This window comes from Lagenorhynchus albirostris, chromosome 13 (assembly GCF_949774975.1).
Source record: "Lagenorhynchus albirostris chromosome 13, mLagAlb1.1, whole genome shotgun sequence".
In the NCBI taxonomy this organism is placed as follows: Eukaryota; Metazoa; Chordata; class Mammalia; order Artiodactyla; family Delphinidae; genus Lagenorhynchus; species Lagenorhynchus albirostris.
In genome coordinates, this window is record NC_083107.1 from 67575967 (window position 1) to 67594143 (window position 18177).

At 41.6% G+C, this 18177-nt stretch overlaps 1 protein-coding gene across 4 annotated transcripts in view; it reads right to left on the minus strand.

The window, feature by feature from the left end:
• BABAM2 (BRISC and BRCA1 A complex member 2) overlaps positions 1-18177 on the minus strand; it is a 449417-nt gene that overhangs the window by 93925 nt on the left and 337315 nt on the right. For all 4 annotated transcript variants that reach the window (XM_060169815.1, XM_060169818.1, XM_060169816.1 and 1 more), the window contains 2 exons: positions 5661-5760; positions 2583-2653 (listed from right to left, as the gene is read on the minus strand). In XM_060169815.1, the coding sequence (XP_060025798.1) occupies positions 2583-2653; positions 5661-5760 (171 nt within the window). The remainder of the gene's footprint in view (positions 1-2582; positions 2654-5660; positions 5761-18177) is intronic.

Here is an 18177-nt window from a genome sequence, read left to right on the forward strand (position 1 = left end):
AGTGTTACCACAGGAAGGATGTGGGATTTGGAATGAAAGCAGCTAGGTTTAAGTTACAGCTTTGCCATTTTACTATCTGTTACAACCTCGGGCAAATCACTTAACCTTTGGAGCCTCAGTTTCCTCATCCGTAAAACAAATATAATCATATTTGTAAACTTCATCATGGAGTTGTGAAAAACAAGTAAAGTAAACCATAAAATGTTATGCAAATGTTAGTTATTAGTGATGAGCAAAAGGACAAATGAAGAAATCAGGGCAACAATGACCCTATGTCTGTACAGTGATAGTGAAATCTCACTCACTTAGGCACTGAACAGTAACAAGCAGTGACAATATTACTAACTACAGGATTATATACTACTTTCTTCCAAAGGATTTGGAATCCTTTCTCTTGTGTCCCCCTATCCTCCCCACCAGGCTCAAGACAAAGTAGCAACGTTAGCTGGGTGGACACTGGGTTCAGATGGGAGATGCACGCTTCAAGCGTCAATGGAGAACAGCCTCTGAGCACGGAAGGGCCTGGAGAGAATTCTGATAGGCTCACCTCCCCCATTTCCCTCAAGAGCTAAGTGCTTAGGGGGTGTTACCATAATGTGCCAATACTAACCACACAGCGAGGACAAGGATAATGTTCTCTCTTGTCCATACAAGGAGGCCTTTGTTGTCCTTAGAGATGCCTTCATCCTGGCTGAGTCAGGCCAGTCAGACCATTAATACTGATGGCCTCCAGGTTTAAGTAGGAAGGAACAGTTGAACTCATTGGGAAGGTAAGGGAACTAAGGCACTGAAGGCTTAGTGATTTGCTCAAAGACTGTTGATACATCACTAAGATCTGCTGACTTAAGTCAACAACTCTGTTCACCAGTTTGTATTTCTTTTAAGGATATGTAATTTACTCAACATTATAACACTGATATCTAAACTTTTTAGATCCTGCATCCCGTAAGCAAAAACGAGCACAGAATCCTTTTCATTACGCATATAGTACAGTATATGGTAGTACTTGTATATGATTTCGTAATTGTATACAAGTACTACTATATTATATGTATAAAAAAACACAAAAATGTACATAAACCGAATGAGATTTAAAAACAAGTGTAAATTCGATTTTCACCCTTTTCGTGAATGGAGTGAGATGGGGCACACACCCCTGAGGGATGTGTACCCTGCTTTGGAGGTTATTGTGTTAATGTCTGCATTTTCGATTATGTATAAGAAAGATAATCTTACTCAAAAATGAGGAGACTAACGGTGTCATTTATTAACCACTGTTTGGATCATAAGCACTTTCTCAAAATGCTCATAAATAAAGCTGAAAAAAATCTTAAGTATTAGAGACTCACGTAAGAGACAGTCATACTGTTTAGATATTGATACTTCTATTTTGGGGATATGACAAATTTCACTGTGGATAATGAGAAAATTTCTTGAAATTGTTTTGAGGAGTCAGAAAATTTGCTTATAATTATGCCACATTTGTAAAATTATACCCCAACCTTATTTTTTTTTAAGATTTTTTTTGACGTGGACCATTTTTAAAGTCTTTCGTAAAATTGTTTCTGTTTTATGTTTTGGTTTTTTTGGCCTCGGGGCATGTGGGATCATAGCTCCCCGACCAGGGATTGAACCCACACTCCCTGCCCTGGAAAGCAAAGTCCTAACCACTGGGCCGCCAGGGAAGTCCCCCCAACCTTATACGCACGCACGCACGCACACGCACGCCACTTCTCTGGAATAAGGTGGGAGATAACTAGACCACTAAAACCCTTAGGGCTTAGTCCCCCCAGGTAGGTAGAGGGATCCACCTTTTAAAGAAGACTGTGAGGAAAGTCCATTCCCCAACTAAGCCCTGAGGGGAAAGTTGATAAGGGCTCTACCATCATTAAGGAAACAGCTGCAGAGCAGCCCACCTCGGGCAAAGGAAAGGGCCAGAGCACAGGGAGGGTGGGAGGAGATGTCTACCCTGGAACTGCAGCTATACACTTCCCTCCTCCCTTGTGGGGCCTTCTTCCAACTCCTAATCCCAAGTGTGAGTCATCGTGATGGTGTCTAATGCCAGACTTCCTTCCCGAATCTCTGTGGCCCTGTGGGGAGCAGTGGTCCTATCAGGAGACTTGAGTCCTGGGAACAGGATCCCAGCCTGGCTTTCTCTCCCCGAGATGTGTGACTTCCGCCGGGTGCCTGAACTGGCCAAGGTTTCGGGGCTTTCTTCAGTAGAATGTGCCAGTCATGCCTGCCTGCTTCACCTCATGACTGCTCTGTGATGACGGAGGTGAAAGTGTTGTGCAGACTATAAAGAGCCTGAGAAGAAGCAGGCCTTATGCCCACTGTTACTGCAGTGTTTGGGGCTAGTCATGCGCTGCTCCAGGGAAGATATTTGATTCTACTATTTGCTGAAGAATGCTAAAGAAAAAAGTCTTCCTGGGAGCTTCAGTGTAAGCAACACACCAAGAAGAATCAAAATGGCATTCGGAGGTATCATACGGAAGAACTGCTACTTTCTTAATCAAGCCCTTATATTAGGGTCATCAGGACGTGAGTGCGTCATTGATTTGTGGTTTAAACAAAGAACTTACGTGCCAAAGTGACTGAGAAAAGCAGCAATATACTCTCTTCTTTTGTGATATCCTTGAATCACATACTGCACCTGGAATAGGAACCCAAAGCTGAGAAGTGGAGTAGGAAATCATTAAACATTTTATTATGTAAAATTTCAAAGATTCAGAGAAGTAGAAAGAATAGCAAATTGAACACCCATATTCCCACACCTATATTCAACAACTGTGAATATTTTGTCTAGTTGCTTTATCCAGCCATCTACCTATCAACCTGTCAATCAATCTTGCTGAAGTGTTTCAAAGGAAATTAGAGACATCATGACAGTTTGCCCCTAAACACTTAGGCATGCATCTCCGAAAAACAAGACATTTTCCTGCATAACCACAATACTGTTATCATACCAAATTTAATAATCATTCTCTGAATTCATTTAGTACGCTGTCCATTTTCAAAACTTCCCAATTGTCCCCAAAACATTTTTGAAAAAAGCAGGGTGTAAACAGGGATCAGGCATTTAATTCAGAAAGTCTTTTACTATAGAATAATAGTACCTCCTGGGGTGTGGATGTGTGTATATAATATTGACTTTCCAAAGAGACTGGGCTAGTTGTCTTATTCTGTATTCTCGATTCTCTGATTGTTTCCTTCCTTTTTTCTCTACCATCTGTATTTCCTAAAATTGGAAGTTAGAGCTAAAGGTGTGACTAGATTCAGGTTAAATATTTTGGGCAAGAAAACTTCCTAGGTAATACTGAGTTTGATCATTGGTTAAGGTGATGCCAGCCAGACCACTTTACTGTAAGGGGATGTTTCCCCTCTGCCATAGTGAGTAATCCAGGGGTACACCCCTCAAAGCATGGGAAGATCTAGTTCCCATGAACCTTTTACTTAATGGTTTTAGTATCTGTTGGGAGATCCTTGTCTGAATCGATTACTTCACTAGGGCCTGAAAAAATGGTGATTTTTGTATTCTCTCATTCCATCTGCATTTATCAGCTGGAATTCTCTATAAAGAAGAGCTTCCTCTCATCCAGTGGGTCTATTTGGTTATCTTGAACTACAACGCCTATTGAAACGGCACAGTAATGCTCAATTCTTTCTTTTTAAGCTCATAACATTCAGAATAAGGAGTGTTACAACAGGAGATTTTATTTTGCCTTTTTATATTTCCTTGTTATCACCAAATGACAGTTTCTATAAAAAAAATTTGTGAACTCATTAAGCTAGGCATCTGAAAGTTAGTCATTTACCCATCAGCGTCTAACACAAAAATACATTCCTTATGAAATGTCTTCATAATGGCTGAAAGAAACAGTGGGAGAAAAAGACCCCCCAAATTGTTTATATTGGCTGTAGTCACACTGAGTTTCCATGGATAACAAAAGCCCGAGATAAAGTGCTTGAAATAACCTTGACACAATTGGTACTGATAGCCATTTGTACCCTTTAAAAGTATAACAGGGGTTTTATGTCAATTTATAAAAACAGTGCTTGCTTTGCAGGCTTAATGCAGGATCAGAAATGTTATTTTGGGAAAAGAAAAACAGATGATAAGTTTGCTTAAGTGGCTTTGTTTAAAAAGGGGATGAAAACAGTTCTGTATACTTGATTTTAAAAACAGAAAACCATTCTAACAGAAACCCACAACAAAACTGGCTATAAAGATAGATTCCAATGTAATTATGGAAATTCATTTGAAGAGATTGTTTCTAAAAGCAGCCCATACTGTCCTCGTTTGTGGCAAGGAGAAGAACATCAATTTTAAAAGACAAGCAAAATTAATGAAAGGGAACCAGATAAGAAAAACTGACTGATTCTTGTATTTCTGGGAAAATGGTATTACAATTTTTTTGAGGAAAATGTATGACTAGAAATTAATCTCAATTGGAGAGCTTTAAAAAGGCTTTTCTTCTTGGTTCTGGAAGACCAAATTTGCATTTTTCTCTATAATACTGGGATATCTAGATTTGAAGGCAGTGCAAAGTCCCCCAGTGTAAATAAGAAATCTGTGCTCTGATCAGTTTTGTAGGAGGGCAGTGGCTGGGGGAATTTGGTCCAATGAGCAGCAACCAGTCTGTGAGAGTTAAATACCCTGGAATCTGGGCCGAGCCCACAGACTGTGGAGTTGACAGATTTTAGTTTCTCTGACATTTAAAAAATAATACTGAAGCCTTTGAAATATTATTATATTTCTAAAATATTTTCTATATAGAGATGAGCTATCTTTTGAATGAAAGAGACAAACAAAAGATTTATTTTCCAAGCCATTGTGAACAAGTCAACAGGAGCAAAGAAAATAGGATTTGGGGAATTAAGCAAACTGAGTCCATGTGGGAGAAGAAACAAAGTCAGTATTGCTTGCGGATTAATACCTCCGGTTTTTAGCTACATACACTGGCTGGACATTAACAAGCATATTCTATACTTTGTAGAAATAGCTGACAACAACCATTAGTGGAAACTCAGCTACTTGCCAGTGTAAGGGCTCATTAACACAGCTAAGAGACGGCTTTAGATAATCTGATGTGCCTGACTATAAGACAAGCTGACCTGGAAATCCTGCCCCTAGAAGCAGGACTCTGGCAAACTGCTCCTAGACATGACAGGGAGAATCAGGAGCCAACTATTAAGAAGTGCAGTACAGAAAAGCAGGAAGAGATAAAAGCAGCTCTACAGAATTACTGTGATATTAACTAGTGGCAAACACACACACACACACACACACACACACACACACACACACGCATGCAACAGATAATTGGGAAATGAAAGTTCAAAATTTTTAAACTGTAAGGAGGTGTAAGATCTAGCAAAAACTTAGGGCATAAAGGAAATTCAAGAAACAGGAGATATACACTTAAAAGATGGAGATAAGACTGGAACAGGAGGTCAGAATCCTCAGAAAAGGAATGAGGGCAAAGAAATCAGGAGAGAAACTGATGAGATGTAATTCAACGTAGGAAAGGTTGATGTCAGACGGAGGCTGAAACTAAGAGGATGGGGTGCAGAGGATGGTGTGTGCACCATGATGCTGGGTAGATGACACTGGAGGAAGGAGCCTCACGAGGTGGGGGAGGCAGAGGACTTGCTTTTACCTTGTTGGTGAGCAGGTGGCACACTTGAGGAACATAATCAATGAGACATCCTCCTCCTGGAAAAGCTGGGATATGAAGAGCTGAGGAGCCGCCAAGTGCACTGAAAGGACAAGAGAACAATGGACACTTCTCTCAGGGCTCAGGCAGTTTAAGTGACACCCCAAACAGACTTGGCTTCTCGTGTCCAACTCTGCCCACCAACTGCCTGAAGTAATGACGATGGTTACACGGGCTTCACTTTACGACTACATTTCCACATATATTCTATCCATTTTGTTAAAACAACATGTTCATGTTACACATGACTAACAGCTAACGAATAATGACAACTCCTGATCCTATCACACAACAGTACAAATTAGCAAATTTTGATTGGCATGGGTAAATGTCTTACCAACATTAATGGATTGTACCTGTTACTGAAACACAGGCTTTTATACTCTTGATTATGCCCAGTTCATAATTGGGCTGAGCAAAGGTAAGTCATTCATTAAACTGAACAAAACTGAACTGACACAACGCTGTAACAGTGTACCAAAGGGACCAGTTCTGCAGCTCACCGGCTTTGTTGCCCTGGGCAGCCTCCTTGGGCTTTAGTTTCCTCATTCTTAGTGTGAGGCAAGTGGTCTAGGGCAGGGGATGCAAAAGCCTGGGGTCTACCCAGCCCAGGCAGGTTTTGTAAATGAGTGGAGAGAACCAGGTGGGGACTCTTGAAGGAACTGGGGATTTTGTGCACAGTGGGAAGGGCTCTCACTGATCAGCCCCAGCCATCTCTGACATGTAGGAATACAAGCCTGGTCTTACCAGATCCTAATTTTTCAAGTGAAGCCAGAAATCCAGATGATTTAATCTCTCAATTTTTAAATGGTGGCAATTAAATAAACATTTTCTGAAACACCGGGGTCCCGTGTCTGTGGGTCAATATGGGTAGGAAGTGTGCAACTAATCCCAGTAAACACTGATATTCAATTCATCTAAACAAGAAGGTACAGTCAAAAATCATCAATCCAAACACTAAGACGCTCTTGATTCAGAAACATTTTCCAGAACTTTCCTGGATATTCTCTTTTCAGTTTAATTAACCAGCGTTAAGATTATTTTAAAAAATTGTTCAGAACCTTATAGCATGCATTTTGTATATCATCCTTAATCTTGATTTCATCTTCTTTCCTACTCTCACTTTCCTTCGGTCCTAATTTGTTTTTCTTATTTGAATTTTATTTTAACATATATATTTCTGTAAGCCTCTTAAAGCCTCTCTGTAAGACAACGGAATATAAAAAGACCCCTAAAATCTCTTAATGTTGTGATTATTCATTATCCAAGTCCCCATAGTAACGAGGTTGTAAATGGAAGCAAAACATTTCACAACAGTAACAGTCTAGAAAATCCTTCTCAAATAGTGTAGAGCAGATTGACTCAGCCTAGAGTTTGTGGTACAAGGAACAATATATGTAACTACTCAAAGGACTCCAGATCCAGCCTGTCTCCCTATTGACTACAGATTTCTGAAATTAATTTTTCCGGTAAAAATGAATATATGTTTATTTATTTACAGGAATGAGAAATCCCAAGAAACAAATAAAATTCCAGGTGGTGTGAGCAACTCAATATGGAGTGGAAGTATTCGCTGTTGACTTATCCTACTCAGATGGTAATTAAAAAGCACAATAACTGACAACTGAGAAAATTCTGAGACAGCGTTTGACTAAGTAGGACGTGAATATGTCATGTACACCCTGCAACTGCACAGAATCAGCAAGGACATCATTTCCATTCGCTCCTCTCAGAGTAGACATTGGATGAGACTTAGCCTCAACTCTGAAGAAGGCTAGGAAAATTCCTATGACTTTCTGTGAACGAGAGGAAGGCTTTCTGTCCCCTCTTTTCATGCAAAAGTACACAGAGGGCACACATCTCACTGGAAGTGTCTAATGGTTCCATTAGGATGGAAAACGGATTAAGAAGAAAATTCTATAGTACAAGAAAAATAAATCCAGTATTTACAGCCTGTGGTTCTTGGAATATCTGCACAACAGAGAAGAACAAGATCCAGGCTTCTCATAGGTTGCTTAGAGGAACAATCCTTAACATAATAAAATTAAAAAAAAAAAATTCGGACAGTTCTCTAGAATTGATAGTAATGGCCTTTGACCTGTAAATAGCATTACAGGATAAGTTCTTAATCATTCACTAAATTGAATACAAGGAGTAGAAACAGCATGCGAGTAATCCTCTCAACCTGAAACTCTCTCTCTGCCTCTGAAATACAGCCATTAAACAAAAATTACCTATAATAATAGAAAGAAGCAGAGGTATGGAGAAATCCAATGACCAGCTGCTCTGCTGCCAGGCCCATCTCTCTGCACTCTGCTTCTGTGATTATCAAGAACTAACCCTTGTTGCTAGGTGCCTTCTCGTTATCTAATTTAATCCTCTCCACAATTCAACAAGGTGGGAATTACCACTGTGATTTTACAAGTGAAGGAATTGAGGCTCAGAGAGCAGAAGAAATTTCCCTGGGTCCACACAACTAGGAAATGGTAAAGCCAGGATCTGAACTCAGGGAAGCCTGTTGCCAGAGTCCAGGCTGCTGTTACTGCTGAATTATGTGCCTCCCTGAGAGCAGGGGGGATTTTAATCTTGAAAGGGCTACAAGGGGACTTCCTGGTGGCGCAGTGGATAAGAATCCACCTGCCAATGCAGGGGACATGGGTTTGATCCCTGGTCTGGGAAGATCCCACATGCCACAGAGCAACTAAGCCCGTGCGCCACAACTACTGAGCCTGCGCTCTAGAGCCCACAAGCCACAACTACTGAGCCTGCGTGCCACAACTACTGAAGCTCGTGCACCTAGAGCCCATGCTCTGCAACAAGAGAAGCCACCACAATGAGAAGCCTGCGCACTGCAACGAAGAGAGCAACTAAGCCCATGCGCCACAACTACTGAAGCCCGCGCACCTAGAGCCGGTGCTCCGCAACAAGAGAAGCCACCGCAATGAGAAGCCCGCGCACCGCAAAGAAGAGTAGCCCCAGCTCGCTGCAACTAGAGAAAGCCTGCACACAGCAATGAAGACCCAATGCAGCCAAAAATAAATAAAAAATTAAATCTTAGGGGAAAAAAAAAAGGGCTACAGGGATGGAAAGACACAGTGGGTATGGCTGGTAAGTGAGCAGGGTCAGGATTCCAGTGAGGCTAAAGGGCTTCTAGAAGCACTCAGACCACCACCGATGCAGGCACTGTGCTGTACAGCCCATCTCCCCTTACAACTTTCCACAAGGCAGCAGGACAAGTATTCCTCCCGATTTTGTTCACACCTCAGTACTCTCCCACCCCAACCATCAAACAACCAGATTCACTGCCTCTTGGATGTGAGGGACCGACCACTCTGTCATGTCCAATCATGAATGACTTAGCTGTGCAGGGGAAGCCTCAATGTGTGAAGCACTTCAGATACCAGCAAGGATAGTTTTAAATGAGAGTTGAGTTTTTAAAGGACACTCGCTGCACGCTTTATTTAACTCAGCAGTTTCTCTGCCTGTGAGGGCTCTGAACCTGACTTCCAGCATCACACGCTGATAAGTGCCACTGATTCATGTATAAATATCCGCCTCATTGGTAAATATTTAACAGGCTTGCTATAGCCTGAATGCTGCCCTGATCGCACTGAATAAACAAAGTCAAGTGCCTTGAAATAAAAGAGCTATTATGTTTTCAAAGTGTGCAAGATGGAGGAGGTAAGGCCTTGTGATCTCGAATCCTTTAATATTCATGAATCAAAAAATACTGGGCTGAGCATGTACAACAGAAAACTCACCCTGTGCAGGGATGCCCGGCCTCACTCAGCCATTCCCAGGAATGCAGGGCTGGCTGGCGAGAAGCAGGGCCTCACTAACTCACTAAGTGGCTGAGTTGGGGCTGGGGAAGGGGTGAGGGGGAGATGAAAGGGACCACTGGCTGTAGACTCTTCTGATCTCTGGAGCGGTGCAGGGAGAAAGCAGGGCTAAAAGGTGGGGAACCAAAATTGGTGTGACAGGGTCTCAGGCTGAACTTGGGAGAAGAAACGGGTGAAAAGGGCTGCTTTGATGAGAAAGCACCGTCTATCTCTTTATGGACTGTAATGAAACATGAAACTGCTTGATAATTCTGAGAACTGAAACTGAATCTGTGGATAGAAATTAGAAGGACAAGGCCAGAGCTCGAGAAACCTTTCCAACAGTGGAGTTGAACAGACCGAAAGTTAGCCAGAAAAACATTTCCAGGTCTGTCTCCTTGGCTCTAAAAGTCAAATATAAGAACTGTCTATGTACTAATACTATTGTTTCCATGCAAATACAGCTAATTGAGCCCTTGTGGACCTTGCTCTGTCAGCAAATATTCAGAGCGCCTCTAATACTGAAGACTTGGATTGGCTACAGTCAACAGCATAAAGGAAATATCTTTGAGCATTTTGACATGGAAAAATGCAGGCTGTCAGCCTGTCTGCAAGCTTGACTTGGGACAATAGGGTTTTAACTCATTATGGAATAATAACTCCCTTCTCCCCATGTTGGGCTTTACCTTACTGGCCAAATAAAATGAAGAAAACATGATTTGGCACTGGAGAAAACAAGAAGGGCCAATGATTTTCAACTGTAGTTCTTGCTGCTGCCAAGTTTGCTCTCTTTGGTCTTACTCAACTTTCCATGAGTGCAGCGGGGATAACACTACTCTCAAAAGGACCCATCTCTCTCAAGGGTTAAAGTAACAATTAGAGTTACACTAATATTAAAATAGCACCATGCACCCCAAGAGAGACGTTATTCAAGAATGCCTCTTGTGTGAGTTTTCTATGTCCAGGGTTAGGTCAGAGATGCTTCAATCGGCCTTAGTGTCCCCTTCTGCCTTTGAACTGGGTTCTGAAGTTGCCCTGGTTGCCTCCTCCATAGTATGATTCAGGGGAGTGTTGGAGGGTGAAGCATGGAAATGGGGAACTTCAAGGATGATAGATGGACACCAGCAGCCACTAGGCCCCAAGCTAAGAGAAATCTAAAGAAAGGTGAGCCTTCAATTCAATCCAACAAACACGAACTGTATGCCTAAATCTGTTTAAGGACTTGAGTTTTCCATTCTGAATATGTGACTAGGGCACCAGTGTTAATTCCTTTCAAGGTACAGAAATGCCAGGGACCTCAAGAATCTAGGGCACTCTATAATGACAGAGTATGTTTCCTGGTGGCTTGCCAGGAAAGCCATTACAATAAAACAAAAGTCACTGTTATTTATTGAGTATCTACTTTTGCCAGGCACTCTAATAGGCATTTCGTTATCTCTAAACCTCCCAAGAACTCTGCCAGATAGACCTAATTAGCCCAAGTTACAGATGAGGAAACTGAGGTTCTAAGAGTCTAAGTATCTTGTCCAAGATTACCCAGCAAGTAAGTTGCAGACATAGGCTTGAATCCCAGTCTTCCTGGTTCCAAAGCCTGTGTCCTTCTTCTTTAGAAATTCTTTCATAAGAAGGATGGTGTGGAATTTCTAAAACTCTTACCCCTACTAATCCCTACCTACATACTGAAACAGTAGTATAAGCGGCTGAAATTATCCTCAAAAAGCCTTCATACATGAAATTCATCACCTTGTCATCTCACTTTTTCTTAAGATATCATCTGTCACAAGAAGTTAACTGGGTAGGATTAAAAAAAAAAAATCATATGTAGGTTCTGAAAACCCCAAAGTACATAAACACTACACCATGGAAACAGTCTGCTTTTTGTTTTTGTTTTTTCTTAACTGGATTTTCTTTTTCCTAGTAAAGCATTTTCTAGAGCTGCTGTAGCCCTTGTCTCATTTTATAGATTCAACTTGGAGCCATCTTAAGAGTCTCTCCACTGCTCAGTTAAACAAAATCAGGCTGTAATTCAAAATGGAAAAAAACTCAATGAATATAACAGGAGAAGAAAATAAAAGATCAGAATGACAAGTTAAGTTTATAAGTAGGAGAAAATTTGGGGAGTCGCACTGGATGAGAGGTTCACTGAAGCATCAGTGTGGGCCTGGCTGTATTACATTTATGCACCTGATCTAATATTTCCACTAAACATACTTCACAGCATAAAATCAGGTCTTCTTAGAGCACTGTATTCCATTTCTTGTTTCCCATTTTTAGAGGGACATATAAAAATGGAAATGTTCTGAGACAATGATAAGTATGATTAAACACTCAGAAAATGTTCCTATTTGGAGCAAAGTCTAAAGAAGTTGAAATTGCTAAGTTAAATTACTTAGAAGGTTATGGAATTATGAAATAGAGTAATTTAAAAATGTGGGGCTTCCCTGGTGGCATGGTGGTTGAGAGTCCGCCTGCTGATGCAGGGGACACGGGTTCGTGCCCCGGTCCGGGAAGATCCCACATGCCGCGGAGCGGCTGGGCCCATGAGCCATGGCCGCTGAGCCTGCGCGTCTGGAGCCTGTGCTCCGCAATGGGAGAGGCCACAACAGTGAGAGGCCCGCGTACCGCAAAAAAAAAAAAAAAAAAGTGAAGGCATACTACATGGATAATTTGAATCAGGTATTCTTTGCTTAGTCACAGTATAAATAAAGAGAGTTTCAAAGGCAGTATGAGGGATTTAGTTGGTAAAATGAATTCTCCACAGAATGGAGTAGTGAATAATAGCTCCATTTATGAAGTACTATGTATTAGGCACTATACCAAGTGCTTTTCCTATATGATATCCTCTCCTCTTCACATCAGTCTCTGAGAGAGGTGCTACCCCATTATACAGATGAGAAGGCTAGAGCTTAGAGAAGCTACATAACCATCTCTGAAATCACGTAGGTGGTAAAATGGCAGAAGGGCATCTAAATCCAGGTCTCTCTGACCTAAATCTACCCCACGCTTAGGTCTTCAATGATCACTTTTGTGACATCTGGTTCCACATGTGTCAGATCCATCAGGCTCCTCCTGGTTTGGGTGTTTCAGGCAGATGCCTGGGCTGACTGAGCCTGTAAGGCTGTTTCCAGGAATATTAATTAAACTTATTTAGGTACCTGAACTGAAGTGGTTAGGGACGTTTTCATTCTAGGCAAATGAACCCCTGGAAACTCTGAGGGCCAGAGGACTTGATGGACACTTTCCAGGAGAGAGGAGGTGAAGTGCAAGCAAGGAAACATTATACTTAAATACAAAAGACGAGAATATTGTAATTACAGAGTCTGTCTAATGACATGAACACTCACCGAGTTTTTGTTCAGAAATGTGTTTAAGTTTGTTAACATCTCAGAAAAGCCTTTGAGGGACAATCTTAACAGATGTCTACCATCAGGATTCTGTTAGCATATGGAAAAGCTTTTAAATCCCTGAAAAATGACAAATGAACTTAGCAGATGTTCTATTAGGATTTGGTATGAATCAGACTCCCAGACTTCAGACTATACCACAAAGCTACAGTAATCAAGACAGTATGGTACTGGCACAAAAACAGAAATATAGATCAATGGAACAGAATAGAAAGCCCAGAGATAAACCCACGCACCTATGCTCACCTTATCTTTGATAAAGGAGGCAGGAATGTAGAGTGGAGAAAGGACAGCCTCTTCAATAAGTGGTGCTGGGAAAACTGGACAGGTACATGTAAAAATATGAGATTAGATCACTCCCTAACACCATACACAAAAATAAACTCAAAATGGATGGAAGACCTAAACGTAAGGCCAGACACTATCAAACTCTTAGAGGAAAACATAGGCAGGACACTCTATGACATAAATCACCGTAAGATCCTTTTTGACCCACCTCCTAGAGAAATGGAAATAAAAACAAAAATAAACAAATGGGACCTAATGAAACTTCAAAGCTTTTGCACAGCAAAGGAAACCATAAAAAAGACAAAAAGACACCCCTCAGAATGGGAGAAAATATTTGCAAATGAAGCAACTGACAAAGGATTAATCTCCAAGGTATACAAGCAGCTCATGCAGCTCAATATCAAAAAAACAAACAACCCAATCCAAAAATGGGCAGAAGACCTAAACAGACATTTCTCCAAAAAAGATATACAGATTGCCAACAAACACATGAAAAGATGCTCAACTTCACTAATCATTAGAGAAATGTAAATCAAAACTACAATGAGGTATCACCTCACACTAGTCAGAAGGGCCATCATCACAAAATCTACAAACAATAAATGCTGGAGAGGGTGTGGAGAAGAGGGAACCCTCTTGCACTGGTGGTGGGAATGTAAATTGACACAGCCACTATGGAGAACAGTACGGAGGTCGCTTAAAAAACTAAAAATAGAACTACCATACGACCCAGCAATCCCACTACTGGGCATATACCCTGAGAAAACCAAAATTCAAAATGAGTCACGTACCACAATGTTCATTGCAGCTCTATTTACAATAGCAGGACATGGAAGCAACCTAAGTGTCCATCGACAGATGAATGGATACAGAAGATATGGCACATATATACACTGGAATATTTCTCAGCCACAAAAAAGAGACGAAATCGAATTATTTGTAGTGAGGTGGTTGGACCTAGAGGCTGTCATACAGAGTGAAGTAAGTCAGAAAGAGAAAAACAAATACCATATACTAACACATATATATGGAATCTAAAAAAAAAAAAATGGTTCTGATGAACCCAGGGGCAGGACAGGGATAAAGACACAGATGTAGAGAATGTACTTGAGGACGCGAGGGGGAAGGGTAACGAACTGGGACGAAGTGAGAGAGTGGCATGGACATATATACACTACCAAATGTAAAATAGATAGCTAGTGGGGAGCAGCGCATAGCACAGGGAGATCAGCTTGGTGCTTTGTGACCACCTAGAGGGGTGGGATAAGGAGGGTGGGAGGGAGGCGCAAGAGGGAGGGGATATGGGGATATACGTATGCATATAGCTGATTCACTTTGTTATACAGCAGAAACTAACACAATACTGTAACGCTATTATATTCCAATAAAGATGTTAAAAAAGAAAAAAAGATATGGTATGAACTACTTATAATGATGCCCGGCCACGCAAGACATGAACAAGCAAAGGGAAAGAAAAGCTGGTTTCCTCTTGTTGTATCTTGATCCCTGGCCTGTTACCTGCAGTATGATTCCACCAAAATTTCCTTAAGAAGAGAAACTATTTTCAAATACTAGTCTTTAGGAATGAGTGAATTATTCTGAGTTTGTTAGAACTTTGAGGCTCCAACGAATGGCTTTACTGCTCTGCTACTGCACAGGTAGAGGTTATTTTTCCTATGAATTACTTTTGAAACATACTTACTGAAAAAAAACCCCAATACATGCATATATCAAATCATTACGTTGTACATTGTAAATATCTTACATTTTAATTTGTCGATTATACTTCAATAAAGCTGGGGGGGGGAAATCAATGCATACAATAGTTACCCTAGACTAAACCCACAAGCATTTTTATAACTCCCTCCTCCTCACTGCACACAGGTTTTAATGATGGTCAAAAGAAGAGGCAGAGAAAAAATTCCCTCTGCCTGACCAGGTAGAGAAGTGTACCCACCTGATTCCTGTTTGTTGGCATTTACTAAAAGCTCAGTCCTATGAACAGCATGAGGCAACTTCACACACACATCACTGGGCTCAAAGAGCTAATCTATAGGTAGCTGGAGCCTGGCTTGCACACACAAAGAAATGAAAAGATACCAGATGCGGTTAGCCAGGCTACTGGTACACAGCGCTTTACAATTTGTTTCCAAAGTGCTCCTCATTTGGATTTTTACAACAGCCTTACACAGTAGGTAACAAGTATTAATATACTCACTATAGAGATGAGAAGACTGAGGCTTGAAATGGATGCCTTGTCCAAGGTTTAAGCCTGGCAACAGTCAAAGTGAGATTGGAATCTTTCCTCTGCGCTATTTTCATGATTGCGTAAGAATGGTCTAGGGAGCCTATTAAAAGCTCAGATACCCAGGCCCCACCCCAGAGAAGTTGATTGATTAAGTTCAGCGGGTCTGAGGTGGGACCTGCTTCCCTAGAGGATGCAGGTGCAGGTGGTCCTCACACCCTGCTCTGTACCTCACCCTGAGGATGCACAACAGGGACTGAGGACCAGAAGGTGTGTGGTAAAAGCAAATTTGCCTCCCATCCCCGAGGCATTAGGTCACTGACTATTTGAAAGGCACTGTGGACAAAAGCAGGAAGACGAAGAAAGCAGAGATATGCTCTTAAGGAGCTCCAGGCCTAGTACGGGAGATGCGACATTCATGGAAACAACTAGAAAAAAGATGATAACTGCTAAGTGTGTACATGGGCAAAATGAAGTCTAGTCACATGCAGGTAACCAAAAGGCAAGGCAAAGAGCAGTAAAACAAGACTGGGGCTGGAAGGGAGGAGGACACAGAGACTACTCAACACGGCAAGGCACATAATCATAGGCTAGGAACTCCACAGACGGCAGACCGTGGACCACAGAGAGCAGCTTTTTGCCCCGATATGAGAAAAGCCTATTTCATACTTCGGGCTGCCTGGGATATCTGCTGGTAAAAGGGCATCTGCCTGGAGAGGGAATAAGAAGCTATGATGGTCCATCCTGATGCATCGCCAATGGCGAAGTGGGCAGGAAAGAAAATTCAAGGTTAAAAAAGAAGTTCTGTTTAGTCATAGAGTGAGAGATGTCCTGGAGAGAAGGAAAGGTCTGGGGTTTGAGCCTGAATCTCAGCCAGTTTCCTTGCTTAACATACCTCTTTTATACTGACAACTTCTAAATTTATATTCTCGCTCAGACCTTTCCTGAACTCAGGACTCACATGGCCAACTGCCTACTGAACGCCTCCACTTGGATGTCTAAAATGCACATCAAACTTACCCTTCTCACCAGCACACTCTGCCTGCAAAACCTAGTGCTCCTGCTCTCATCCCGTTTCAGCCCACGGCAGCTCCAACCGATTGGTTCCTTAGGCCCAGTCCAATCTAACGTAACTTCTCCTCTGGATTCTTGCCTCCAAGGATAAGCTGGGGCTGCTCCATCTCGGCGCACTGGCTCAGTTCTTCTGCTGTTCCTCTGCCTGCAACTCTCTTCCCAGCCATCTACTGGGCTTCCTCCCCTGCTTCAGGTCTTACTCAAATACCACCTTCTCAGTAAGGCCTCCTCAACAACCTATTTAAAATAACCCACCTTTTCCAGTAACCTCTCTTCCTTGTCTTACTTTTTTTTAATGGCGTATAAATGGCGTTTATCTCCGTAAAACATTCTACATATTGTATTTGTTTACTGTCTCCTCCCATCACCCTTCACTAGAATGTAAACTCCTCCAGAATGAGGATCTTTGTTCTGTTTACTGCTAAAACACCAGAAATAAGAATAAGGCCAAGTTCATTGTAGGCACTCAATAAATATCTGTGGTATTAAAGTTGAAAGAATAAGTAAGGAAAGATATGAGAGTTAAATTTCCAAAATGGACATTAGAAATCAGTAAATGTATATTATCTTTTCTGAAACAGTCACTGTGAAAAAGAAGGTTTTAAGGGTCTAGGACAGGGGTTGGCAAACTTTTTCACTAACGGGCCAGGTAGTAAGTATTGTTGGCTTTGCAGCCCTGAGGTTTCTGTCGGAACTACTAACTTCTGATGCTGTAACAGGAAGGCAGCCATACACAATATGTAAACGAGTGTGCACGGCCGTGTTCCCATAAAATTCTATGTATGAAAGCTGAAATGTGAATTTCACACGATTTTTACAAGTCACAAAATATTATTCTTTAAATGTTTTTCTAACCATTTAAAAAATGTAAAAATCATTCTGAGCTCGCAGGCCATACAAAACAGGCTGCAAAACAGATCCAACCAGCGGGCTGTAGTTTTCTGACTCTTGATCTAGGATTAAAGGATCACTTGAAAGTTCTACAGATGCTGAAGGTAGGAAAAATATCCAGGAAGAAATACAGGCCCAAAGACCTAGATTAGATTAGCCAAAATGAAAAGTGGGCCCTTGGGTCAAACCTCTTAGAAACCGTATTCGATCAGCAGGTAAACCACAAGCATTAGCCTTTGCCAGGCAAGGGTGAGGTGAACGTTAGGCAACTCGTGGACTGTGGGAGTTCTCATAATGATACTGGATTAGAACTGTGCAAGAGGGAGCTATTTATATGATCTCAAATGACGCTTGAGGCATGTTCTGGTGCTTTTACTTCTATGCTAGGTGAAAACGCTGCCTACAAAAGCCTTCCTCCCACCCGAAATACTAGCTGTTCGCTGGCGACTGATCCTCAGAAATATTAAGATGAATCATATATGCTCTTTTCACAGTGCAAAAAGAGATAATTTTAAAATTCAGAAAATGTCACTTTGGGTAGTCACAAACCACACAGTAGAAAAGCTGCGCAGCCTGAAAATTGTAAATAAATAAAATCCTGTTCCTGCATGGAAACCTTTTTCCTCATTTAGGTTCCAATGCTGCCCTGGGACTTGCCTCCAAGGTTGGCTGCTGTTTAAACGTGTTGGTTCCCATAAGCTGCTGATGGGAGGTGGCCTTTGTTCCCCAGCCCTCTTCCC